Here is a 26,955-nt window from a genome sequence, read left to right as displayed (position 1 = left end):
TGACATTAATATGCGGTGTGTGCTTGATGTGAAACATTTAGTACATTGGCTTAGGTCAAATAGCGATACAAAGAGGTGCTTTGTAGTTATTATTTTAAACTTTCTTTCTAGACGTCGGTTTTCCAATGTGCACCCATCTGGTATTAAGACATGCAAGCTTTATGAATTACATGTGCTCAAACAGTAGGAACTTGCAAGATGTTTGCCTCATGTCTATACTTGGACTCAGAGCAACAAGTTTCTAATCTGAGGAAACATCCTCCGCTGTGACAGCGCTAACATGCTGCTCCTGTGTAGTTCACTGGCAAAGAAACCAGAGGAGTCTTGTTTATCCAGGCTAATTGCCATTTTGTTTTGCATGGCACAACTGCAAAGCTTTTCATTTTCAACACATTCCAAAATAGCTGCTGCTGAGAGTCCATCAATAACCACAAGTGGCTGACTAGTGAGAATTGAGTCAGAAAAGCAATTAACCTGCAGTCTTTACCGCATGAGGACAGTGTAATGCATAAGTGACCTGAGAGTCATATTGAAATTATGTAATGTTTTAAGATAACTGGTAAGTTTGATATTTTACAGAAGTTAGAACTCCTTGGTGCAAAGATTTCTCATTAATTTAACAAGTCAAGTAACGGCAAAGTTTGTATTTATGAAGTTTTTATTCCTGTTTCAGTTCAAGTTGTGAAATTACAAATATTTTTTTATTCATAGATTCTTGAGTTTTCAGTAAAGAGGAGGGAGTAGGTGTGAAGAATTTCTAACTTCTTATTTCAACGTCTTTGTATCGTTCGAAACAGTATTTTCTAAAACATTTTTGAAGATGACCTTCAGCATTTTATACACTTTTATACACATGCAGTACTTTTAACATACTGTTAAACTTTGACATGATTACATAATCTATTATTGTGCTTGTTCCATTGCTTCACTTGAACTAAAAGAGCAGAATATATAAACCAAACAGGCCTTGTTCGTTATGACAGCACCATGTCACCAGATTTATCGATGATATGCGCTTGATGGAATATATGCTATCTTTTCAAAATGTTGTCATTTCCTGTAGAAGGGAGAAATCTTTGAAATTGTCATTTCAAAGGAGCCAACTTGAATGTAGACAAATGATACCAACTGATTTGACTCCTTGAAAGTTTTCATTCTGTCACAAGTTCACAACTCAGTCATGGTTTTATAAATCCAGGGTTCCTTGTGAAATTGAGTACACTTTGCTACGGATGATCACAGCAGTGGACGTTTCTGAGGGACTTTAATCTGATCAAATCTGTGATTAATTGCAGCTGTATCTGCTCACAGCTCCCACTCCTCCTTGATCTTTCTGTCCTAACCCTGCTTTGTCTCTGTACACCCTCTTCTCTTTCTATTCTATTTCCCAACCCGTGTAGTCCGCGGAAGAGATGGAGGAGATGGTAAGTTATGTGACAGTTTTGAAATTCCTTCTCTTCCGCCCATTTCATCTGTTCTGCTGCTTTCTTAACCCTCCGTGTTTTATTTCACCGTCGTCACAAAAAAAAACGAGCTGAAACCATCAATGTGCTGATTAGAAATATTCATAATACTTTCTTTTATACCAAAAATCCTTGACCGTTGAAAAAATGAAATAACTCTAAATTGCAGCTTCTGGAGAAAAACACCAAGTTTGATTTGATTTGAATAGGAGGTAAATTGAAAGCCCCTTCTTTCTGTTTTCTTATTATCTCTGTCTTTAGTTTTTCATGTCTCTTCATTCCATTTCTCCTCCCTTCCATATATTTTGCCTTCCCTCTAGCCAGGACTCTCCTTCCCTGCCAGCAGCAGCTGCAACATCTTCGACACTGTCGCCAGACTGCCTGCGTTTGAAAAATTATATATTGGCCTGACATTCAGACGTTTGGTTTTAGAGGGATTTATAACACTTGTTGGAAAGCTTTTATTGCACTTAATGTAACGAGTTGTCAACCTCGTTCTCCTCCACCCGGCTCCACTCTGTGTGCGTCTGCTGAGAGACACACACACATGCACAGACACACACACACACACACACACACACACACACAGACACACAGACACACACACACACACACAGAAAGAGGGCAGAGAATCATGACTGTAAATGGCAGTAAAACACAGTAGAGAATCTCACATTGAGTTGAAACGAGTTCACATAAATATAAATATGTAGTTTTTTAGATTTTTTTATTTTGGAGGGGTATCGTCCAGGGCAGGATGCACCTCCAAGGCAATAGTAGAGGTAACACTGGTAGGTGAGCTGAGGTCTTAGTTTTTCCTTTTTTTCTACAGTTTAACATCCTCTAACTGCAGCAATCTCCAGTCTGTCAGTGATTAAATTTGATGAAGATTAAATGTTAAATAAAATTTTGGATCAATGCTTAGTGTGACAAAACAGACTTATTACAGCTAAGAAGAAAGTTTCTTTTTCCAGTATGCGCCTCTGTATGCATCTCTCTATGGTCCCTCTTTGTTCTGTCTTTTCATTTTCATTTCTCCAGTGCCGCTCATTTGCATGGTTTTTTATTTTTGGCTGTAATTGAATCAGTGTTTGCATGTGCCTTTACAATGTGAGCCTGTTTGGCATGGGCTTGTTTTTTGTGCACATATGAGTTATGTTTGTCATCTTGACTGCTTCATTTCTGCTTGAAAATAACATATGATCTGCATGGAGTTGGGGGTCTGGCGTGATTTTCTGCGCTGGCACAAACATACAGTGCGCACGGGGAGATCGATTGCCATAGATGGATAAAAGGGTTGGTGAAGAGAGGCAGGTGAAAAGGGAAGGTTTTCAAAGAGGGTTGGGGCTTGCTCTTTGAGGGATTTTGGATTTTCTTTTCTTTGTACCAAACATCATATGGTCGAGAGAGAGAGATTGCTCAGACACTTGTGTTTTTGGGTCTGCAGGCTGGTTTGTGCATGAATGTAAAAGCATCTTAAAAAGTCTTTGTGTTGCATGTGATTGTTGTGATACATGAATACATTCACTAATGCCTTTCCTGTGGTGTCTTTGAATGTGTTCCCTACTGTATGTCACGCTAAGGTCAAGTCGTGATAATATATTGGAAGTTCAAGAAATTATATAAATATTAATCAGCAAACTCACTCTGTGAGATATTTATGAAATGAAGAATATATAATAGATAAAGCCCCTCCACTCTTCCATGGTGGGAGCTGCTGGGTCTGGTTTTGCTAAAGGTGTCTTTTCCACATGAACAATGTTGCATGATTCACAGTTTGAGCATTTCTACTAACATGAATGGACGTGAGAATCTGTGGTTCACAAGATGAGCAGCTGTGTTGGGAAAAAAACAATCATCTGTGAGAGTTCTGTGTTTAAAGTGACATTGAGGACAGTGTTTAAGCAAACATTTTAAATAAGAAGACAGCAGCCCCTCTCATCCTGATTATTATCTGTAAGCTCCACAGACTTAACTTCCAGCTCTAACTCATAGGATGGGCACCACTGTCACATTGTATGAAGTACTCTAAGATAAATTATCACTGGAATTCAAATGAATCTGATGACTTGAAATTGGGTGAAAACAGGACAATAACAAAGAAAAAACAGGACTAATACTGTACAACACCGCTTGCCTACGCTGTAGTGAGAAAACACAGCATTACACACTGTATACATTATTTCTATCTCACTCTATGTGTTTTCTCTTGTAGGTTCAGCAACTAAAGAAAAAGGACTCACAGCTGAAAGCACTGGATGCCTTCTACAAGGAGCAGTTGGCACAACTGGAGAAGAGGGTACAATATTTACACACACACACACACACACACACACACACACACACACACACACACACACACACACACACACACACACACACACACACACACACACAAAACCAAAACAATGTTTGCAGACTTGGACGGACTTCACTTTTCAGCACACAAAAAAAGATCCCAAAATACACAAACAAATTAATATACAATCACAGAAATGCAGGCACAGAGACAAATTCCACACACAATAATTATTCATATGATTGGTGTATATTCACCTAGCTGCAGCATTATGACAAAGTGTGAATGACTGCTGATGTTACCCGATACCACGAGTACCCTCTCACTCATACGTGTTGATGATTCTAAAAGTGGTCATATAGAACACAACACTATGAAATGAAAATAATTTTAATTTCTCTCTTCAATTTGTACAAAGCATTTTTTTAAAGTATATTTTTTGGCTTTTTGCCTTTCATTTGATAGCACACAGTATAGATACACAGCAAATGAGGAGGCAGAGAGAGGGGGAATGACATGCAGGAAAGGGCCACCTGACGCAGGATTCGAACCGGGGCCGGTTACATGGGGCGGTCGCTTTTCCCACTGCACCACGCACTGCCCCTGTACAAAGCATTTTAGTTGTTTCTTGCTGTTTTGGTGCTTGTTTGTTTGTTGTTCAATATGACACCATATTCAACACAGCAGCAGTGCTTCCCTTACAGTGTTTTTTAAATGGGGGGGGGGGGTCCATTATTTTATTTTTATTACAATCAAAATAACCTATAACAGGTGTTTTTTGTTGTTGTTGTTTTTTCTAATTAAATAGAGAGCTAACTCTGAGTTGTGCAATTTCAGAGTCTAATGTGTTGCTATCGTTTCATTACATTCATTACAATGCATTTCTCCTCTCCTCTGACGGGCGGGGTTCCCCCCTCCCTCCTCTCTCACCACACACACAAGTGCTGGGGGGAGGGGAGAGAAGAGTGTTGCTGTTACTGTAATATCGCCGTTTTTAAACTCTTACGGCTAAATTCACCCTAAGTGCGTCTTAGCTCTGTGTAGCTCTGTTACTCAGCTCCAAATGCTCTGGACGCTGCCTGCTCTGCTCTGCTCTGCTCTGCCAGGGGAGTGCGCGCTCGACGGTCGCTGTGGGGGCGCGCTGTTAGTATCGATACTTTTAGAAATCAGTAATGTATCCAGATGCGCCGTTCTAGCATCGATACTTTTGACAACCATACAGAGCTGTGCCACAGGTTGTTGTCTTCTGGGGGGAACTAGTTGTGGCGCATGTACCATTTTAGTAACGGGCATATGAAATGACTTCAATATCTACTTATCATCTTGGAAATAAATTAATAAACTTTTCCCGTACCCCTGGTTGGGAATCACTGTTGTAAGTCATTATTTGCAGTACAACACACCTGTGCAAAAATACATACAGTAAGTACCATTAGAGGACAGTGAGTTATATTAACCTGATATTTTGCTATACCAAGATGAAACCCTCAGATGGGAAAGCTTTTCCACTTTTCTCCTTTCTCTAAAGCAGCTTTACCCTTAGACTATGGTGGGTAGAGTAACTACAAGTAATGCAAGTGTGCTAAAATCAATAAATTGCACATTTCAGCATGCAAACATGTTTGAAGTAAACTGCAAGGTAGTACACACGAAACTCTGTGAAGGGACACGCTGCACAAGGTGTATCTGTTAATGTGATTCAAAGGGGAACAAGGACTGTAGCCAGTATCTCCAGAGGGCCCTTAGAAGCCTCTTCATTCTCTTTCATCTGTCCGTCCAACAGGGAGCACACAGAAAAGGTGTGGAAGCTGTTAGTCTCAAGTTTGGTCTCAGTCTCACGAGCAGGACCTTCACACAGGCTCTCTGAGGGGCTGAGCTCTCCTCTAGTTCTCAAATGGAGGGTAAAATCTAACTATGACGGCGTGTTTACCGTGCTCAACTCCAGCCCGTCCTGCTGGAGCAGGAGCAGATGGAGACACACGGTGCTGGCGTGACATTGGTGCGCCGTCACCGTGGAGTTACAGCTGCCCCCTGTGGTTCGTCAGCTGGTAGCTGAGGGCAGACTTCAAACTCAATCAGTCATTCAGTCCTTCACGTCTTCACTTCACTGTCACATTTAGTTAGTTGTTTGTTTCTAGTTGCTGTTGTGGAATTAAAAGACACAAAATCTCCAACCAGTTTGGAATAAGTCTTTGATGTTGGGCCCACCAGTTTTATAAAACTTGTTTCTGTGTGCTTATGCGCATAGAGGTTATGTTTAGTGTCTGCCATAAGCTACAATAAGCGGATAGAGTCACTGACTCGGGCAATAGGCTTTTTTCTGTTTGGTTAAATCTGAAGTTTGAGCTTTTTGAAACTAGGCATGTCCAATCCTGTCCTGTTGCCTCTGCTGAGGACGACAAGGAAAATGGTCTTTCTTTCTTTCTTTCTTTCTTTCTTTCTTTCTTTCTTTCTTTCTTTCTTTCTTTCTTTCTTTCTTTCTTTCTTTCTTTCTTTCTCTGTCTTTTTACTTCCTTCCTTCCTTGCTTCCTTGCCTCCTTCCTGACTGATGTCTATTTTAACTAACAGATGGACAAACACACACAGACTCACATCACAGTAGCACAAAATCTGTATTCTAATTACCATACAGTCATCCTAAATAAACATTTATTACGACGGTAAATAGTATACACACATTTTAAGCACACGCTCGCACACACACACACACTCAGATGTCTTGGTGTCAGCTGCCTGGCTGTTTGTGTTAGTCTCATTAGTAACAGGTTGGGTTTGCAGAAGGAGTAGAAGACTGGCAGGCTGGCATACGGGTGGCACAAGCTGTATTTGCTGTTGAGCTTAGGATGTTTGTAGACAGACCTCTATGTGGGTGTGTGTGTGGCGTGTGCATGTCCGTGTGAGACAGAGAGACAGACAGTGTGATTTGCATGCATACTGTATATTCAGGTGCCCGTGTACTGTAAATGTGTGAGTTTATGTGTCTCTCTGCAGGGCTGAGTGTGTTTGCAGACTGTACCAGAAGCCACATAATGCCACGGTTTTAGTCTGTTTGACTGCTCAAAATTTTCTCAATGCTTGAGGTTTAGTTTTTCCCAAACTGCTCAGACGAACTGAACGGAAAACTGAGCTGGGCTTATGTTAATGTTATCTCACCCCTTTGCATTAACATACGTTCCTGGGTTGAGATGTAGCAAAGCACCCTAACAATAGATGTTCGACAAGATGTACCAGGAAATTAAAATAAAGGCTTGTAATTTCAGTTGCAGGATAATACCTTAAAACTAAGTCACACACTCAGAATAGAGAAAACTGAAAATGGCTACGTAGCCAGTGTTAGCATTGACTGATGTTTTACTTCCCAGTCTTGACAAGAGCTTCAGCCATCATTGCATTGCACAAGAGGATATTCTGTAATTCACCGTCTGTGCAGAGTTACTTGGGAAGAGACTAGATGCAACTATGACTCTACATTGGGAAAGTGACAGAAGATGGTTAGCTAGTTAGCATTCTTAATTCAGTAAAATTAAACAAGAAAGTTTGATGCTAAACTTTAAACAATTACGATCAGACTGGTAATTAAATGACTCTTAATGAGTTTTTTTTTTTACATAATAACAATGTTACTGATTGCTTTCTGTGTTTTATAAATTCATGTTTTTGCCTGCTTTACACTTGCTATTTTGAGAGCACAAGTGTGTTTTCACTGACTAATTAAGGCAACATGTAGTGCACTCTGACACTCTGACTCTAGAGTGAAACATTGGACACTTTGCACCCTCAATGGTCCCCATCTTGACTACATACAGCAGAAGAGGAGGGACCACCAACACACCTTTTAAACCGAAGGGAATGGTGCCTAAGGAAGCTGTAGCTGTTTCCATGGTGAACAACATACCAGACAAGTTTAACTTGTACTAAATCTTACACAAAATGTTTTTTTTCACTTAGTACCAATATTCAGTTGTTGTATAGAGGCTATCAGTGTGTTTATTAATTTAGCAGCCTGTGATGACTTGCTACTATGCATGAATTTGAGACAAAACTACCTAAATCGAAATTCATGCTCTACAAAAGTAAGTGCATAGTGTGCACGGTATCTGAAATGAGGCAGAGAATTGGACTTTTATTTTTATTTTTTTGTCTCTCCCTCTCTTTCCCTCTCTCTCTTTCCCTAATGGCTGCCTTTCTCTCACCCTCTCACACACACTCCTGTCAGAGTAGAGTAGAGTTTGAAGCTGGTGGAATTAGAGCGTACAGAAGGAGATAATAATCCTCCTCCAAGTCTGACAGGTTGCTTGACACACTGTCAGCAGTGGCCTCCACGCAGTGCAGCAGAAATATCAGCACACACACACACAAACACATACACACACATTAACACACACAATTTCAAATAATGTCAATGGCATTACCTTTATTCCTGGCCAAACAGGCAGAGGGCTTATTTAAGATGGCATACACATATACACACGCATGCACACACACTCACACACATACACGTACATATTAACATATACATATTGACAACATACTGTATGTGTAGGTGTGACAGAGCCCTCTGATCAAAACCTGAGGATTTTTCTGAAAACTGTATTAAAAACTCCACTTTTCTGCTGTGTTGCACTTTCTTATGGAAATGCTTACACTCTGGGCCCTGTGTAGACTAAGTCAAAGTTTAACGCTTTCATCCTGTGAAAAGCTATCTGCTCAATATGCTGCAGCGAGGGCTTCGAATCAGCTTATTAGTTTAGCTTGTTAGCAATATTTCCACTGGGGCTGCACCCATCTGGAGATGAAGATATGAGTTTTATAATAAGTTAATGTTTCTAAACATTGCAGTCTTGTGGCTAACATTCCAGTCACCTCATTATTTTTGCCGGAAAAAAAGTGCTTGTGTACATTCCTCAACAATAGTAAACATTTCATGAGATCCAACCAGCTACATTTATTTAATTTAAGTATACAGTCTCTACTGTAGATAAAGGTGGTGTGAGCCAGAGAAATATGAAAATTAATTCGACACAACCTCTTAAAGGTCCAGCGTGTAAAATGAGGGGAAAGCAGTAGTCTCGCTCGCCAGACCCTCCTCCAGAGAAGAAGGGTCTGGAGAAAAAAACGCTCCGGCCGTTTGGAATTCTTTCAACCAGTCACAATCGTTGCGGTCGGCGCCATAGCAATGGTGCGCTTGAAAAATATTGCCGGTTGGAAACTGGATTTGGGTCTGCAGTGTAACGGCGGTTGGCAACCGCTGACGGATATTTCTTCTTCTGTTCAGTTCATGACATGGATGTATAATAGATCCATGGTTCGGTTCCTGTTGTTGTTTGTTGATGTTTCCCTTTACTGGGCGGACTGTGAAAGCTGCAACACGGAGGCGGGACTTCCGCCGGGTGGCTCGTTCCGGCCAATCAGAGGCTAATCGCAGCAACACACTTCCGTCAGGCCAGAATAGGAAAACAGTGATATCTTGCATTCCGTTTCTATTATTTATCTATTAAATAATTCTATTCATGAACATGAAACTCTTGAAACGTGCTCTCTGGCTGGCTGGATTTTCCATTCTGTACAAACATGGCAGTGCAAGACGGCGACACTCTCTAAACAAGACCCTTGCCATATGTATATATAAAAGAAGAATTATAAGGCTATGAAAACCAAACAGATTTGATCTTATAGGCTAGCGATTATACACTTATACATATTCATTGGTAGTATTCAGATTTTGCCAATAAACTTTGACAAATATTACACACTGGACCTTTAAAATATAACGAAAACTGTTCTAAAAAATATTATAGCTAGTGTTTACTTCTTGCTGATACAGTTTTAAGAAATAGTTTAACATTTTGGGAGATGTGCTTGAAGTTAGCGTTTCTTAGCACAAAGAGTAGAAGAACCAGCCCCTGTCCAAAGATGAAAACATCCCCACTGATTTTTAAAACTCTTCTAAAATGTCAAAGTGATAAATTAATGATTGATGTGTATTCAGTGGTTGATGTAATATACCGCAGTCATTTAACTTTCATTATATGGCAGTGTATTTGGGCCATTGTAGGTTTGTTAAAATGAACTGAAAGAAAGAGAGAGGGGGGTGGGGGTGTCAATTCCAGGACCATGCAATTAAATATCAGTTTAACGCTAAGTAATCGACTGCCTCGGGGGCTGTGTCGCCGATCCCTCCTCTTAAATATCAAAATCAGATCAAATCCACTAGGATTTGAAGCCCCAGAGTGAACAAGTGGATACCAACATGCTGTCTATGTGAGCGAACATAAACAGAGTCGTCAGTCAGTCAGTCAGTCAGGCCTTCCATAAGTGACCTTTGTGACCACCTCAGTGGCTTCAATACTGAAAACAACAGTACAGGAGAAGAATGTAAGATATTCACACAAAAGAATAAGTGCTGACAGCAGTACATTTAAGCATATATGACAAATAATATGACACAATGACATATTTCTTGAGGCTCAGGCTCATAATATACACACACATACACACACAGACAGAGCAGGGCCAAAAGTGTGACACCTTAGAAAAGTCTTAACTGTTGTTCAGTGAATTCTGTCGCCACTGTCCCGTCAGACCAAAAGGTTAGATGAAGTAGGAGTGTGTGTGGGTTAAAGTACTGCTCTTCCTACTGTTGGATCAAGGAGCAGCATGTGTGTGTATCAAGGCTAGTTTTGCCACCCACCTGTAAAGCAATGTTTGGGATGGCAACAAAAATCTATGCTGCAGCCTTATGTCATGGCACAAAATTTCAGTCGGGGCAGAACAATCTCATCAATTTACTTTACTCATATATGGCCTGTGATATCAGGTCCTGTATCTTCGTAAAATAACTTTGTTTTAAATTACTTTGGGCACAAAGTATCATCATAAAGCATCACTCGACCTGTTTAAAGTGCATCACGTAAACGTCTGACAACTTCGAATCCAACACAGAGCAAAAAAAAAAATAGTTGTAGCATCACCGAATATCACTGAAGACTCGACATTTGTCCTATCCAAACACAAAAGATGCAGAGGAATCAAATAGATTGAATGAACTAAAGAATTTTGACTCTCGCCCAAGTATTTTTTAAAAGATAATTTTTTTTTTTTTTAGTTTACTTTACTTTTATTACTTGATACACGATGAGCCTGCCGTTATTATTTAGTAGTTGAATTGTTTTTTTTTGTTTTTTTTTAAGATAATTGCAAAACCGTAAAGGTGGTCATTCGTCATCTATATTGTAGGTTACTAACTTGTATCCTTTTCAGTGCCTGAGCAGTGGGTTGTCTTTGCAATCAACCTTCCAACTTAGGTGAGTTTTGCTTCTGTGGTTGTAGCTGTAAGAACACATTCAGCAGAGAGAGAAGAATAGCAAGGACAGAAACCATAGGACTCCTGCAGCATTTGCTGCCTGCACTCCTACGAATAAATCTACCAAATAACTTTGAACGTTCCAATTGGTCTCCCAGCTCTAAATTTAGGAAAATGTTTTCCATCGTTGTAGAAGTGGTCAACATCTGTTGACAGCTGGAAGCACTGACTACAATCATATTCAGTAGGGAAGCACAAATTTGTTTGGCTCTTGAAGGCTGAGGACAGTAAAATATATCTGTTGCAACCTTTTCACAGTTAACAAGCTTTTTGACACTGCACACACTGTGTGGTTTCCCCTGGTTTTGTGCATTTCTGTTTGTGTTTAGCACATTTCTGAGAACTGTCTTAATAAAAAATCCATCATTGACATTCACATCATTTTTATTCTTTTTTTTGTGCTATGCACAAAGTTTCCCCATCACTTTGATACCTAAGTCTGGTCCGGCAATTATCCATTCTATTAACCACACTGTTATCGTTGTATCATGTATTCAGATGGAAATTATGAGGGAATACAGAGAGGATCTTGGTGTTGGGAATAATTTTTCTATTTAAAGAGGAGAGAGAGCTGTAGGAACTTTATACTGTAAATGAAAACTCGGAAAGAGGGGTCTATGGCATGGGGAGTGTAATGAGCAGGTTGGAAAAGAGGTGGCCTGAGAGTTGTAGTCAAAGCCCAGGCCACTGAATGAATGATTCAGGTTTTTCAGCACCAGATTCTGTCAATCAGTTGATATGTATTGAATGTTGTCAATTTTGTCCTTGAGGAAGATACTAGTGTGGTTGATGAGATCAATGCAGCATGAATGGGAAAATAAGAAAAAATAGTAGGACCAGAGGAACAGGACCTATTAGTAGAAGGAAAGGTTATATACATATACCATATATATACCATTAACAGCTTGATTATTTCAAAAGAGTGTGATTTTGAACAAGGTGATAAAAGAAAGGAAGATCCATTCAATTACATGGGGAAGTGGTCTCAGACCTTTGGAGTATAGCTACCAATATTTTGCCATTAGGTTTGAATTTATTCTCAGCAGAAGTTTAATAACAATGTGAAAATTCCATGTCTTTTTTTGAAAAGAGGCATAATCCTTATTTGATAATGGAAAATCAATATTTATAAATATGCTATGTTTTGGTTATCACAAACAATGTAAAGATATGAAAAAGTTTTTTGAAAAGGAAGGGTGTAGAAATATGTTGAACAGAAGGAAGACGAGTTTGGTTTCAGTTCAGTGCCAGTGTGAAAAGTAATACAGACAGCTGGATCAGAAGTCCTGCAAACAGCCCTTAATTCACTACTGTCACCACGGCAACCAATGCTGCCACACTTACAGTATTAATAATTTGTCTCTATGAATAAGGTATAGCGAGGTTGATTTTCATTTCATTTTTCCATACTTTTAAATGTACATACTGGAACTGATCCTGGACTGCGAGGCTAAAATTATATTAACATGTTCATATCCAGAAAACAAAACAAAACAAATAACACACTGCTGCTAGTAATGTAGTCCTGTTACAGGAGTAAAATGTTTCCAACCACCATGAAATTACAGGACATGTTCTCACCAAGAAACATCTCCCCTCATTCACTGTTTGTTTATGAATTCACTTAGGACTCGGTGTACAACTACACGGTGTAAAAACAGCTATGCATGTGTTATTGGGCCTACACAGTTTGTAGACATGACAAGGTGGACTCAAACTAATTTGTTTGCCACTCTCACTGATTGCATGCTCTGAAAAATGCCCGTCATACTGTATGTTGGGGTGGGATTCAAGAACTGGTGTGTCTGAGTCTAATCCCTCCATGTCAAACTCAGATGTCTGTCTTGAAGTGTTTCCCTGGACATCACATCGCGTCCTGGATTGATCTGTAAATTGTAATGAGTGACTTTGACAGTCTGTTGTCTATAGCTGCTTTATACAGAATGAAACATTTCGCCTTCAGTTCATTAAATCCCTGCAGCCATCATCATTCGTACTTACATATTAGGACTGATCGGCCTGACTCATTGGTTTGAATGAATTCATGCTGGCAGCCATTACCTTTTCATTAGATTGGTTGTGCCATGAGATACTAAAACTATGTTTGTGTTAGATGGTCACTTAGCAAGATAACTAACTACTGGTGTGTCACTGTGACCAGACACTTGCTATGCGTAGTCCAGAGAGGACCATCACCTGCCACGATAAACCAAACACCACTGCCTTTGTACCTTTTCTACCAAAGTAGTCAGGGCAAATGATTTTACCCAGTTCACAAATCTCCCCCTCCCCCCTCTGCCGCCCCCTCTCTGTATTCCATTCTCTCTTACCTTCCTGCCGTCTGCTGCCTCTCCTTTTTTTTTATTCTTCTCCTACCTCCCTTCAAGCTTTTTCTCCTCCCTCCCCAGCTGGACAGTATGCTGGTTAAATATTTGGGGGGGGATACTGGGTGCTGGAAGGCCTAATCTAGGAGGATCAGTAGAGGAGAGGCTGCAGTTGTTGGGGATTAGCTGCTTGTTTTATCATAATACCACTGCCTGCTTGCTTTGGGTGGGTGCTCACCGGGCAGGCTGCAAAGTCAGAAATCAGGATTTCTTAAAAAATGTATGAGTAATGGAACTCATTATTGCTGAGCTTTAGTTCAGCTAAAAGAGAGTGGAAATGCAAGAAAACAAAAAACCAAAATAACTTTTTTAGAATGAAAGTACAACTCTGTAACTTCCACCTCAATGCTACTGAATTGGGAAAAAGTGAAAAAAAAAACAACAACAAAAAATCAAAAAAAAAAAAATGTAAAAGAAAGACAAGGTAGAAAAGGAAGCTGCTACAAATGAGTTAAAGACAAAGATGAAGAAATGCAGTAAAGAGATTAATTGATCATATGTAGAAACACGAACAGACAGGGTGGAACTGAGTTGAATTTAGTGGTAAGTAAGTTCACAGTGCTGTATAAAGTTATTAAAAATCTGAATTAAATGTCAGTTCTTTAAAGGGATGGTTAAATATATTTTGGGAAGAGTGCCTGTTGATTTTCTTGCCCAGACTTAGATCAGAAGATCGATTCCTCTCCTCTGCCATAAACTATGAAGCTTCTGCCAGCATCTCATTAGCATAGCTTAGCATAAAGACCAGGGACAGGGGAAACAGTAGCCCTGGAGCTCACTAATTAACATGTTATATCTCTTTTGTTTAATTCATGTTAAAGTTATAGTTTTACTAGTACTCTAAGTTTTTTTTTCTTTTTTTTGTGAAAGCTCTCCCCAGATATCACGCTTGGTCTCATTATTATTCCAAAAGTGTATCCCAGTGCTCCAAAATATCAATACATTTCTCAATAAAAATTATTTCAACAGTGATAACAGCTTTCATATAGATATTTGTCGAAGCCTGACTGGCTTTTTTCTTTTCTTTTTTTTTTAATTAACAGGTAACCAGGACACACAACACATAGCAACTGCAATTGTCAGACAATGACATATTTGTAACAATTGCTGCATCTCAGGTGTTGTTGTATTTATGGACACAAAACTGGACAAAAATGTGCAGCTGCTAGAAATCTGGTTGTGATTATACAAAACAACAAATTCTCCAAACACCTTTGTCCGCTTATAATCGAACTCACTAACTATACAAAAAAAAGGAGACACAATAATGCACATGTTACAAACTAAAATAAAAAAAAATAACAAAAAAAAGATTTCAGCTAATGATTCCTCTTTGTCTTCCTGTGTTGTCCTCCTGCATGTCTAGAATATGGAAAGATACGAACACAGCAAGGAACAGTTCCATCAAGCTGCCTCCATGACTGAAGCAAACGTGAGGTGAGACACACACACACACACACACACACACACACACACACACACACACACACACACACACACACACACACACACACACACACACACACACACACACACACACACACACGTCCACAAACCAATTTGCAGTTCCAAAAGTAAGGAGATATTATTCCCTGGAGCTTCTGGCACGCACTCACCAACTCACACATGACACGGGCGTACACACAACAGAATAATAAGCAGCCGTAGATAGCGATCTGCTCTTTTCCTCATTTTTTAACCAGATAAACGCACACATTCTCTCGAGCAAACCTGACTAATGTGATAAGTGTTTTAATTGGCTGCTTTAATTAAGTCGAATTTAACAATACCCTATTTCCCCCATCTTTGCTTCTCACTGTGGACTTGTAATGAGCCACAGCCAGGGAAAAGGTAGCTAAATTGCCACTGCAGCCTGTAAAACACACAGCTGTAATTCACATTAGAGACCAAGCCTTGACTTGGCTGTTGAAAAGTACGGGGGCTTTCAAAAGACAAGAGTCGGTACAGCTAGCAGAAAGACTCAAGTATGCTCGTTTATGTATGTGCCGCGGTGCGTCCTTATCCCTGTAGGCAGGTTTCAGACAGTAGCCAACAATTTGTAAGTCACGTTTATCTGTGTTTTTCTTATGTTGCCATGAGTTTCAACTCATTTCACTTTTGAATTGAAATTTTGTAGAACTTCAACTTTCCAAAAAAAATAAAAGGCAAATAAGTCAAGAAAGGATCAAGTCAGAATGCGACATATAGGTTATAGTTAAACCTCCAATTTTGCCAAATGCATTAGGGAGCATTAAAGGTCCATAACAATTGACAAACTTTTATGCACAGGCTTTTTCTATGAAATGAACTAAAAATATTTCGGCTGCATTTAACATCAGCATCAGGATCGGCAAGGTAGACAAGATCTTCACCTCCCAGGCCACGTCCATCCTTTCCCGCTGCAGGATGTTCCCAGGCCAGTTGGGATCTTCCAATGTCTGTGCTGGTGTCCTCTCACTATGACATGCCTGCAATCTATTTAAAGCTTCTCTATTCAGTATTCTAACGTTAACAATGGATTAAATGACTACACTCAACCGAGCACTTCACCAGGGACACCTATACACCCGCTTCATTCCATGTGTGATTATCCAATCAGCTAATCATGTGGGAGTGTAGTGCTGTTCATAACAACCCAGCAGATACAGGTCTGGAACTTCATCTGATGTTCACATCAAATATCAGGATAGAGGCGAAAAAAGTGATCTCATTAACTCAGATGTGACCGTGGCGTGGTTGTTAAAGCCAGATGGGGCTGAATTGAGTATTTCTGAAAACTGCTGATCTCCTGGGATTTCCACACACAACAGTCTCAGAGGAGAGTGGTGTGGAAAACAAAAAACCCCACGAGAACAGTGAGTAGCAGCTCTGTGGACAAAAATACATTGTTGACGGGAGGGGTCAGAGGAGAATGGCCTGACAGAAAGTCTATGGTAACTCACGGAGGCACTCTTCACAACGGTTGAGAGCAGAAAAGCATCAGAATAAAAAGCAGCACAGGCGACCATAGGTGTGAATAATTACTCTGAAGACATAAAGGACATTTTAAACTCTGCTTGTTTTAGTATCTAGGTGTTAGATAAGTTGAGCGACTGAAGAAGACAATTACCAACACCTCTTCTCTCCTTAATCATGAATGCATGAATCGACTGCTCGATTTAAGAAGCCCAGACTCCTGCGATGGGGAATTGTACTTAATATTCAGAGTTTGAAACACGTGCATGGTCAATTCCACCTGGATGACTCTAAAATCAGCCAAGAACAAAAAGGTTCTGCTTTTGGACAGAACAGAGGATTACCTGCCGACTTGCCTCTCGCACCAAAGCCCTGCACTTCGGTCTTAAGCCTGTCGATAACGAGTAGCTGTGGGCTTGCCCCTGCATACTCCAACTGCCCGTTGTGTGTAAGCATGGCAGGGGATACACCCTCTCCATGATAATTTAAAGTGACTGTCTGCTGCTATCGTCAGCTTAGGAATAAGAGACCCCCATTACAGTCAGGTTTTAAACAACGCCAACATGTTTTTGATCCGATCTGAGCAGATGCTGAAGACCAGGTGATCTTAACCCCTTGGGAATACAGTACAGTAATACCTCTAATCCTCTGCTCATTGGGATGGTGTGTGTGTGTGTCTGTGTGGAGGGGGGGGAGGAAGGTGTTCTAAATCCATGAGTGTTTTATCAGGGAAGATAAAACGATCCAAGCTTCCTGTATGACACTACCTTTATGGTCTATTATATGCTGCTTTTACAGGCTTTAGAGAGTGGATTAGGCTCTCATTCATTCTGTAATCTAGTCTAACCCTAACCTCCGGGGAATTCAGTAGTGCTACTTTAATGAGTGGATTCAGGTATGAGGGAAAGAGAATGTCTGTGTATGTGGTATCAAAATATACACAACAAACAGAGGGTATTTGATTTGGATCTGTTTACTTCAGTGTCACGCTTCACCTCAGTAGAACGCACCCATTGTTAATGATTGCAACACCTGTGCTTTTCGTACCATGACATGTCAGATCAGTGTCTGCTGCTCAACAAGTGATATCATTTGTGTTTTGCCCTATTTTTGGTGTGCATGTATCTTCCAAGATAAGTGAGTATGGTCCAGCCCTTTAGATGAAATCATCATGTAACATCATGATAAGTCATTTTTTTTGGTCATGAAAATGTAGGGGAACCTACACTGTAAATGTCTTCAATGCCTGTGAGACTAGTTCATACTTGATATCAGCTGCTCAGAGTTTGCTTTAAGTTATCACAGAACATTCTGTTAGTCAGTGTGAATTTCTGTCCTTGAATTTCTTTTCTTTCCTTATGTCTTTTTGTTGTATCTGAACATCGTGTCCTCACATAGTTGTATTAGCGGCTCCACACACCTCCTCAGCCTTGTTGTCTGCTTGATCAGTCCTTCAGTTTAAACAACCATCTATGCCTTATGTCACCAACCTTGGATGCAAGTGTACTGAGAACAAAAATGCAGCATTGATTCGCAGTGCACTTGCAGTAGGTGCCTCAGAGCTTTTGTTTTCATGGTTACAGTTAGAACAATGCAGTTAATGTTGCGAAAGCTACGCTGTTAGCTCTAACAAAAGATTTTGGTTTCAGATAAGTGCCTCCTTAGAGTTAGGGTTAAAACACATGGTTAAGGATTATGGTAAAATGGTTACATAACAAACATACAATACAATTCAATTCAATTCAATTCAAGAACTTTATTTGTCCCCAAGGGGCAATTAAGAGGCAAGTAGAGCAGCAAACTTAAGTTAAAAAGGAATACAAAAAAAGCAGTTATGAACAGTCATGAACAAGATAAACTTGTGATACTGTGTGATTTATTTATGAATAGACAAAAAAAACAGGTATAAGTCATGGTTCCAAGATGTAAAGAACATGGCATATCAAAAAGTAGAATATGTAAATAAACATGAAAGTATATTCATTTTCTGAACTTTAAAATTGCACTTTTACAAGATATATTTAGTCAGTAAATTTGACAAAGTTGTCAGTACAGTACAGTAGTACAGCAGATGTGTGTATTTTAATTTAGTACTGATGTTTAAATCTTTGTTTGTCTCGAACCAAGTTAAAATGGATACAGAATGTGTGATCTTGAATCAGTCTTTGAGTTATTATTGAATCATTCATGTATTTGAAAACCAAACACAGTGCGATGTTCTAACATTTTCCGATGCCAGAGCTTCAGAGTCCCCCGTAGGAAACTTCAGGCCTGCTCTGTCTTTATGCTGTAAACTGACTAAACTGAGTGAAGTTTCTTTCAGTGCAGCGCTGTAGAACAAAGCTACTATAAAATATGAGTTGGGTGACTCCTAAACCCCGTTGGCGCTGCTATCCGTGTCATTCTGTGTTTTGTATAATAATGTGTGTATACGTGCCTGTGTGTGTGTGTGTGTGAGAGAGAGAGATGTGTTAATCCGCAGTTTAATCCTTGAAGCAAGAAAGGCGGCTTCGGCTGCCAGCACTCCGTGGTTTGAGGGACCCAGGGAGCACAGGGCCAGTGTGTCATTGTCGCTTTTGCGTATAAGAGAGAGACGGAGAATGAAAAGAGAGAGAAAGTAACCTGTAGCTCTCTGAAATGTTTGGTGGAGCATAATGGAACAGTATGATTGACTTTACTCTTGTTACCCTGGCCAAGGAGGTTATGTTTTCACCCATGTCCGTTTGTTTGTTTGCTACCTTGTATTGTCTGCGGGATTATGCAAAAAGTACTGAACTGATTTGCTTCATTCATTCTCGTTGTTGATTAAAACCATTTATTGCAACAAATGGTGTACAGTTAGACTTGATGCTGAGGGCCCCCTGGATTTGACAAGCGCTATGCTATGTCACTCCAGAGAGCACAATAAATAACCCCCCAGAGTGGAATCGAGGCGCTGAGAAGACATTGGAGCCATTTGGACTCTGAGACACTGAGAAGGTGGAGGCTGGGGTGGTGGAGGCAAGCTTTGACAGCAGCAGTTTGGTGAATGCAGAAGTGTTGAAGGGGAGATCAGTGTGACAGCCTAGATTTAAATAGACCGCCTATTGTGGGAGAATGAATGTGATTGGATGGAGACTAATGGGCTGGCTGTCAGCTGAGCTGGGGCTTACGACTTCCGTGTCCTGTCCTGCATGAATTTGCGAAAAAGCTTCATTTTAGTGAAGGGATGCTGCGTGAGTCAGGGAAGAAGTAGGGGTGGTGAAAAAAATCGATAATCGATTAATAGCGATTATTAAATGACCGATTATGAATCGATTATGAATTTTCCAAAAATCGATTATTTATATTTTTATAATTTTTTTTTTTTTTTTTTTTCAATTTTTTTTTTTTTTTTTTTAATATTTTTCAAATTGTAATACAAAGGCGAGTCCTCCTGTTACTGGATGTCATACAGGATTTAACCACAAGGTGGAGCGGTCTGTCTGTCATAACAAGAGGCTGTGTAACTGAGCCAGCGAGCAAGTGTGTAGGTGCTAACAAGGTGCTAACCAGGTGCTAACGGTGCCGGAGCGAGACAAGATCGATACAATTGAGCGGCGACAGCTTTTGATGTCGCCGCCAGCGCGGTCGTGTGTCTCGGGACCGAGGATGCCTGAAACTAATGAGACTCTGTCCCGGCGCTAAAATCACTCAGAAAAGTGGAAAACACGGCTCAAAGGTGAGTTTTTGTTTGGTCACATCAACTTTATGATAGTTAATGTCTGTTATTAGTCTCTTGTCAACACGTCAATTCTTAAACGTAACGTTTTAATTGATGAGATCGCCTCGTAGTGACTGCTTTTACTGACGTGAAACCGGACTGTTTTACATTACTGCTCCTGTAAAACTCATATTTTTCAGTAATTTTAGCTTGATAAGTCATTTATGCTGTCTGTATGTGTCTGTGTGTGTCAAATGATGTCTGTATGTGTCTGTGTGTGTGTGTCAACAGCAGTGGCGAACCGTGGACCCAGACCCTGGGCCTTCAATAGGACCATCTAGCAATAAAAAATTTAAAGCAGAAGTAAGTGGTCCGGTCGTTTTCGCTAATGCTGCGTTCCAGGTAGGCTTTTGAAATCGTAAATTACAGCTTCAAGTCACAACTTACGACTTTGTAGCGTTCCAGGCAACCCACTCGTGTTTTTCCGACCTGTTTTACCGGTGAAAGTCACTATAACGGCCACTCGTAACTTCCGACCGGTGAACTCGGACCAGATCGAACTGGTACCACTTCACGGTCGGAAAAATACGAGTTTCCTTGAACGCACCATAACAGTCCTCGTCGCTACGTCACCACATTCACGGCGTTCCTTGGCTGCACACACAGCCCTGCATGCCGTTCTCTCTCCTCATTGGATAAAAACTGTAGGATACGATAAATGTTTTCTCCTCGGCTCAGAGCAGAGCAGAGGGACTGACAGACCCGTGTTTCAGACCAAACACTCTATGTAAGTGATTGCTGTCGGAAGATATAACTATTTAAGACTTATATTAACACAAATATATCACTTACTTCTGCTTTAACATAGCAATAGAAATAATAGCCAGAGCCTTGTCACATGGATGGTTGGCATATTACATGTTTCTTTGCCCTAACTGGCTTCACAACACACAAGGTGATTCTGGAAAAAGCTGGCTATCATGAATCACTTATTTTTAAAAAGAAAAAATGAAACAAGCAAATCACACATTCACTTATTTGTTTAGCTGGAATGAAAGTAAAATGTCAATCATGAGCTGTTCAACAACTAAAGATGTATTTTTGATAATGTTTTTTGTGTTTGTTTGAGCTTAGACACAGTTGAATTTCACTGTAGATTTAATATTTCTGCCAAAAGTGGCTATAAAACAAACACCTCCTGAGGTGACATGGGAAAAAGGCACAAGCTCTTTGTAAATGCTCAGCCATTTTTCACTGGCCTTAATGGCTATCAAACTACCGGTATAAAATTGTAGGTTTACACCAGGGGTCCCCAAACTTTTTGCAAAGCGGGCCAGATTTGGTGAGGTCAAAATGTGTGGGGGTCGAGTCGGCCGACCTTTCAGCCTGACATCCTTTGAACCATTAACATTAAATGCAAATTAACTATTTAATACTTTTTTTTCATTGTAAATGGAATATATTATATTATATTTTCAAAAATCAAAAATTGCACTTGAATAAAAATCACAAACCAACACGTTCACAGACAAGGTGGGGTGACGGTTGGCCACGCCCATTTAGAGAGACAGGAAGTGTATACCATTTCATATCATTGGAGCAGCCGCTCATGGAGTATCTTTCCATTTATTGAATATCTTTGGTTCATGTTCCAAACTAGGCTGCCGCTTTCTTGTTTTTCTATGGGACAGACAGCAGTGAGCTTGCTTTTGAAGCATAAAGTCCGCTAGCTTGATGCTAACGTTGTATAATGTAAAACACCATAGACGGGCTAACAGAAATTAGCATCGCTACAACCATAGCAGTAAAGCTGCTAAAAACTGTTTTAATTCTGGCTTTAGCGCTGTTAACACGTCACAACATGAGGACCAGCTGGTCTTCCTCCATAAGAATCTGGTTGCTCCAGAGCAATGATTTGATCACTGAAGTTGAAGTTACACAGCTTGCTCTGTTTTTATAACAGTAGGCTAAAGTAAAATGTGTGCAAGCTGGTTGTTCCAGAGCAATATTATTTGATCACTAGTTACGTGTGTTGTGTTCTGTTTTTATGTGTACATTATCTAAAGCCTACAGTAAAATATGTGTTGCATCTGTCTTTCAAAAAAAGTGACGTACTAATTTAATTTTTACCTTTGTGACACGTCCAAAAATACAAAGGGTCCATGATCAGTTAAAGTAACTTATTGTAACAAAAAATCCAAGAATCAAAAAATGAGCAATCAACGCACAAAGAGAAAATTAATATGTGGTTTTCAATAAATAAAAATAGGCTAATAATAATTCAGCAACTGACTGATAATAATCATGACAATAATCATTGATAATCGAAAATCGAATCGATAATCGTTAATAATCGAAAATCGGTCTGTAATCGAATCGAGACTTCAATAATCGTAATCGAATCGAATCGGGAAATTGGGCCAATTAACCACCCCTAGGAAGAAGCCATTACATTTTGAGGCAGATCATTCACTATAAATTTGAATTATTCCTCTATGGAGTTTTGCTTGACATTAGCCTTGGTGGAGGTCTGTGCTTTCTCAGTGTCCTTCCAGTTCTGTATTTCTCTCACTCTGTCTCTGTTTGCATTGTTTTCTTTGCTCAAACCTTCACATTTTCCAATACAAATATACTGAATGCATCGAGATCACTGCTCACCAGAACTGTAGAAGTTATTCAGTGATTCTTTAACAGAGGTTTATTTTTTGGGGCTCAGTAATATATTTTGCACCTCTTTTCTTTTTGTTAACTTATCAGAGTCAAAAATGTCTATGATGACTTTATATAGGCTATAACACATGACACTAGTAGAAATGTATGTATATACTGAAAGAGTGAAAAGGTTTTGTGAGATGTTTTGCGTGTTAGCTATTCTACCTCACAAAAAGATATGAATTTTTCCTGCCTCGTCTTTCTTTGTAATTTTGTTTTGTTAACATGATGGAACATAGTTCAGTAGCATCCCTACTATTCATCCCCAGCAGTACCAACTCAGTAGTTTCCCAGTTTCCCCAGGACACAGACTTAAAACATTTGTTCTCAACTTGTTCAGGGAAGCAGAAAAACACAAATCAACATGTTGCCCTGCACTATTCATGCAAGAGGAAGACACATCAATACAGATACATACGTAAGAAATAAAAAAGCACAGAGCAAAGTTCCCTCAAGTGAACCAAAGAATGGTTATTAAATGAAACTAATACTTCTAGTTGACCCCGTCCCCCAATCCACCACCCCTCCATCCTACGCTCCCTCTCACACCCACTCCTATCATCCATCTTGATCAACACTGAAGTACAGCTTTAGTCTTTCCACCTCACAGGGATCATTAATGCCTACAGCTTCTGCCAGGTTACCAAATGACTGGAAATATGACTTCAGGCTTGCATCAGCAAGACTTGATTGAGCAAACAGATGTAATCTTCATCAGAGCACCTGAGATAACCTAAAAATCTACACCCCTAGGTCTCCCATTGATTGTGTACATATGGACCCTAAAGCACCAGTGGCAGGTGGTGATTATTTACTGTACCTGGGAGAAACTATCGGCAGCGAAACTCTAACTGAGATAGAATCTTGAGGTAAGAGTCGGTCAATAGCTTTGAGGTTTTCTGCAGTAGTTTAACACAGCTCCTCAGCCGCATGACCTGTGCACCCTCCATCGGCTGACGACCACAAAAAACAGAGGAGGCCTCTCAGCAGTGGTCTGTGGCAGAAACTTGTCCTTGAACTGGCCGACAATGTAGCAGTGATTGCTACACCTAAGTGTTCACCACTTAGCGAAGGCATTTTGAATTTTCTGGCTCTACAGATTTCAGCAAGCTGTCAAAATAAAACCAATAAAAGTGAAAGAGACGAGAAGCTCTCTTTTTTTAGTGTAGATACACTTTGTATGTCAGTGTGAGGGAGACGAGCTCCTCTTCAGAGCTGAAAGTAATCGAACGAGAGAAAGATGGAGACAGACAAGGCAGATATCCACGTCAAACCGCTCAGGTCACTATCCAAGGCATTTTAACAAGGCCAGCTGTCTGTTACAGTAGTAGCTGAACTAGCCTTAATAGCCAGCCTTTGTCAGATCCGGCCAGCCTGTGTCAGGCGATACCAGCCTACAGAGATCACTCAGAGATAAGGCTGGGAACATTGACAAGACAAGTCCAGAGTCAGAGTCAGTCCAAGTTAAAAAAGCAGACGACTTGGCAACTGTTGCTCTGCTGTAAGAGAAAATCCAACCAGAAACATGGTGTGTTGTTGTTGTTCACTGAATTTACACCCAGTTACATTTTCAAATGTGTAGCTCACACACTGCTGAACGTAAAAGTGGCTCTTTAAAGAAATCTGTCCGATTTGAATGGAAAGGTGTTAAATCAAGTGTGTTGTTAACATTATCAAGTGGCTATAGTCCTATAGCTCCTTCAGATGGATCCTTAGCCAGTTTTGATTTATAGCTGTCAGGTATATGAGAATATATTTACTGTGTTAACACAAGATCCTAAATGATCTGATACATGTTCTAATTAATAAGGAAAGTCAGGAACATTGGAACTACTTAATACCAGTAGATCAAACAGAGGTTTTGATGAAATATACAGGGGTAAAAAAGGTACACTGAATGAGAGGCTGAATGAAAGGTAATGTTGAAGCCAGGACTGTCTTGTCCAGTCTTTCCACGGTAATCAGGAATCATCTGAAAACTGTGCAGCCTTTGACTGCTATTCTATTAAAATTATATGGGAATTCAAAGATTTATTACATTTTGTTTCTGATGAGAAAACAAATGAGTAACATAACAGAAATGATATGACTGACAAGTTGGGTGATTAAGAATGTACTGTACCCGGGGCGCTGTGTGGCGCAGTGGGTTGAGCAGGCGCCCCATACTGTATGCAGAGGCTATTAGTCCTCGCTGCAGCCGGCCCTGGTTTGAAATCCCGCATTGGGCGGCCCTTTACAGCATGGAATTCCACCCCTCTCTGCCTCCCCATTTCCTGGCTCTCTTAACTTCTCAACTATGCTATCAAATAAAAAAAAATGCCCAAAAAATATACTTAAAAATACTTCAGCAATACTTGAATTCAGTACTTGACTGCCATCTACATCTACTGTGCACCGGGATGGAAAATGACACACAAAGTTGCTAAATGCTTTACACTTTATTAACTGACATGCTGTCTGTTGGTCTTTAACATGCTGAAAAATTGACAACTTGTAAAGTATCAAAACAGTACAGCACCCTCTCTTTTAAAGTGGAATATGGTGGCATGTGTGGAGCTGGACTTTTGGTTCATCTCAGTTTGTGACATGCGCTCAGTCACCTGTTCCCATCACCAGCCCAAAGAGAAAATTATGAGACCAAAACTGTTGTTTTGCCATCCTTTAAACATGTTAATTTTGCTGTAATGTTGGCCATTTTAACATGGAAGTCTTTGTAAACTGACTTAGAGTCATCTTGAAGAACTGCAGTTTACAGTTGTCTTCATTTTCTAGCTCATGAGGTTGGCATTTGTAATATAATATGACAATGTTATATTGTGGTGAAAAGTAGACTATTTCTTCCTTTACCTTCATGCACTATAACATAAACTCAGTAATGTTCAGTAATTCTACTCTTTAAAACCATTGAAGAGCATAATCAATTTTTACAGAATAGCTACCGTGGAAACCTGGATGACAGTGTATTTACTAAAACAGCATTGAGGAAAGAGTGGCAGAGGAGAGGCATCGACAGACATGACATACTCTACCTCATATTCAGTGCTTGAGAGACAAAGTTAAGTCTGCGCTCTGGTTTATAGAAGACACTCTCTTCCTGGTTGCAGGTGTGATGGAAATGGAGAGATGGAGGAGGACGAGTGAAGCAGTGTAGAGATACAAGATAGAGGAGAAGAGGATGTGTGCCCTCAGTCAATTGAAAAGCTGTCAGGGTGCAGGTGCATACAAGCTACAAGCTAGAGATAAGAGGCAACTCTATCTCTCTCGCTGTTTTCCCTCTCCACCTCTTTTGCCCTTTTTCTCCCTTGTTATCATCTCTCTCTTTTTCTTAACTTCACCATCATTCCAGTATTAATCAGGCTAGTGATGGTGAAGCAGTCAGTTTAGGGATTCTGACCCTCAAGCATGTTAAATGACGTTTTCCTCCTTAGTAAAGCATGAACTTCTTTACCGTGGTCTGTCGGTCTCATAAACATTTGCTCATGAGTAGAAGAGTACAGTAATGAGCAACTTCTCCGAATACTAACCATGTTACACTACTTTGATTTGAATTAAAGCTAATGAGATGACCTGCTAAAATGAATACTGCTGTGCTAATTCATTTTCTTGCTAAGAAATACCAGAGAAGATGATTATTATAGGCCAAATAAAAGGTAAGAACATGAAGCATAAAGACTGGATGATGCGGGGAAAATCGCCTATAAAGCCGCTTGTCCACTGGTCCAAAACCTGACTCGCTAACATCACAGCCTTTGTTTCAATGGAACAATTAGCATTCACTCTTGAGTCATCTCTGGAGTAAATGCGGGTATTAATCGGCTCTGGCTGTGATTGGCATTGACGGAATCCCAACACTTGGGTGAACCTGCTAATCCCTCTCCCTTAGACAGACCTGTTGTGTTCCCAACAGCACAGTGCTGTTTAAACAGGAGTCAACAGGGCTACATGATGAAATGAAAAGAATGTGATACAGCCCTGAAATAAGTTTGAAAAACTCAGTCACCAGTTAAAGCGTCTTTCAGTCAGGACATCACTCCTTGCAGTTGGATGTGTCCTCAGTCTGAACAGAAAGGCAAACTCGATTTGGTAGTGGAAAACGT

General features: G+C 40.1%; 1 protein-coding gene across 2 annotated transcripts in view; it reads left to right on the top strand.

The window, feature by feature from the left end:
- The window catches only part of LOC146984217 (MICOS complex subunit mic25a-like), a 91,518-nt gene that overhangs the window by 29,449 nt on the left and 35,114 nt on the right, over positions 1-26,955 (top strand). The window contains exons 5-7 of one of the 2 annotated variants that reach the window (XM_085781170.1): positions 1,401-1,424; positions 3,679-3,762; positions 14,876-14,946. In XM_085781170.1, the coding sequence (XP_085637296.1) occupies positions 1,401-1,424; positions 3,679-3,762; positions 14,876-14,946 (179 nt within the window). The remainder of the gene's footprint in view (positions 1-1,400; positions 1,425-3,678; positions 3,763-14,875; positions 14,947-26,955) is intronic. The other variant, XM_085781171.1, reaches the window with a different exon arrangement.

This window comes from Trachurus japonicus, chromosome 7, assembly GCF_045865225.1.
Source record: "Trachurus japonicus isolate A0001 chromosome 7, Traja_1.0".
Classification (NCBI taxonomy): domain Eukaryota; kingdom Metazoa; phylum Chordata; class Actinopteri; order Carangiformes; family Carangidae; genus Trachurus; species Trachurus japonicus.
Note: the sequence above shows the minus strand (reverse complement) of the source record. Positions and strands in the feature narration are given on the sequence as shown.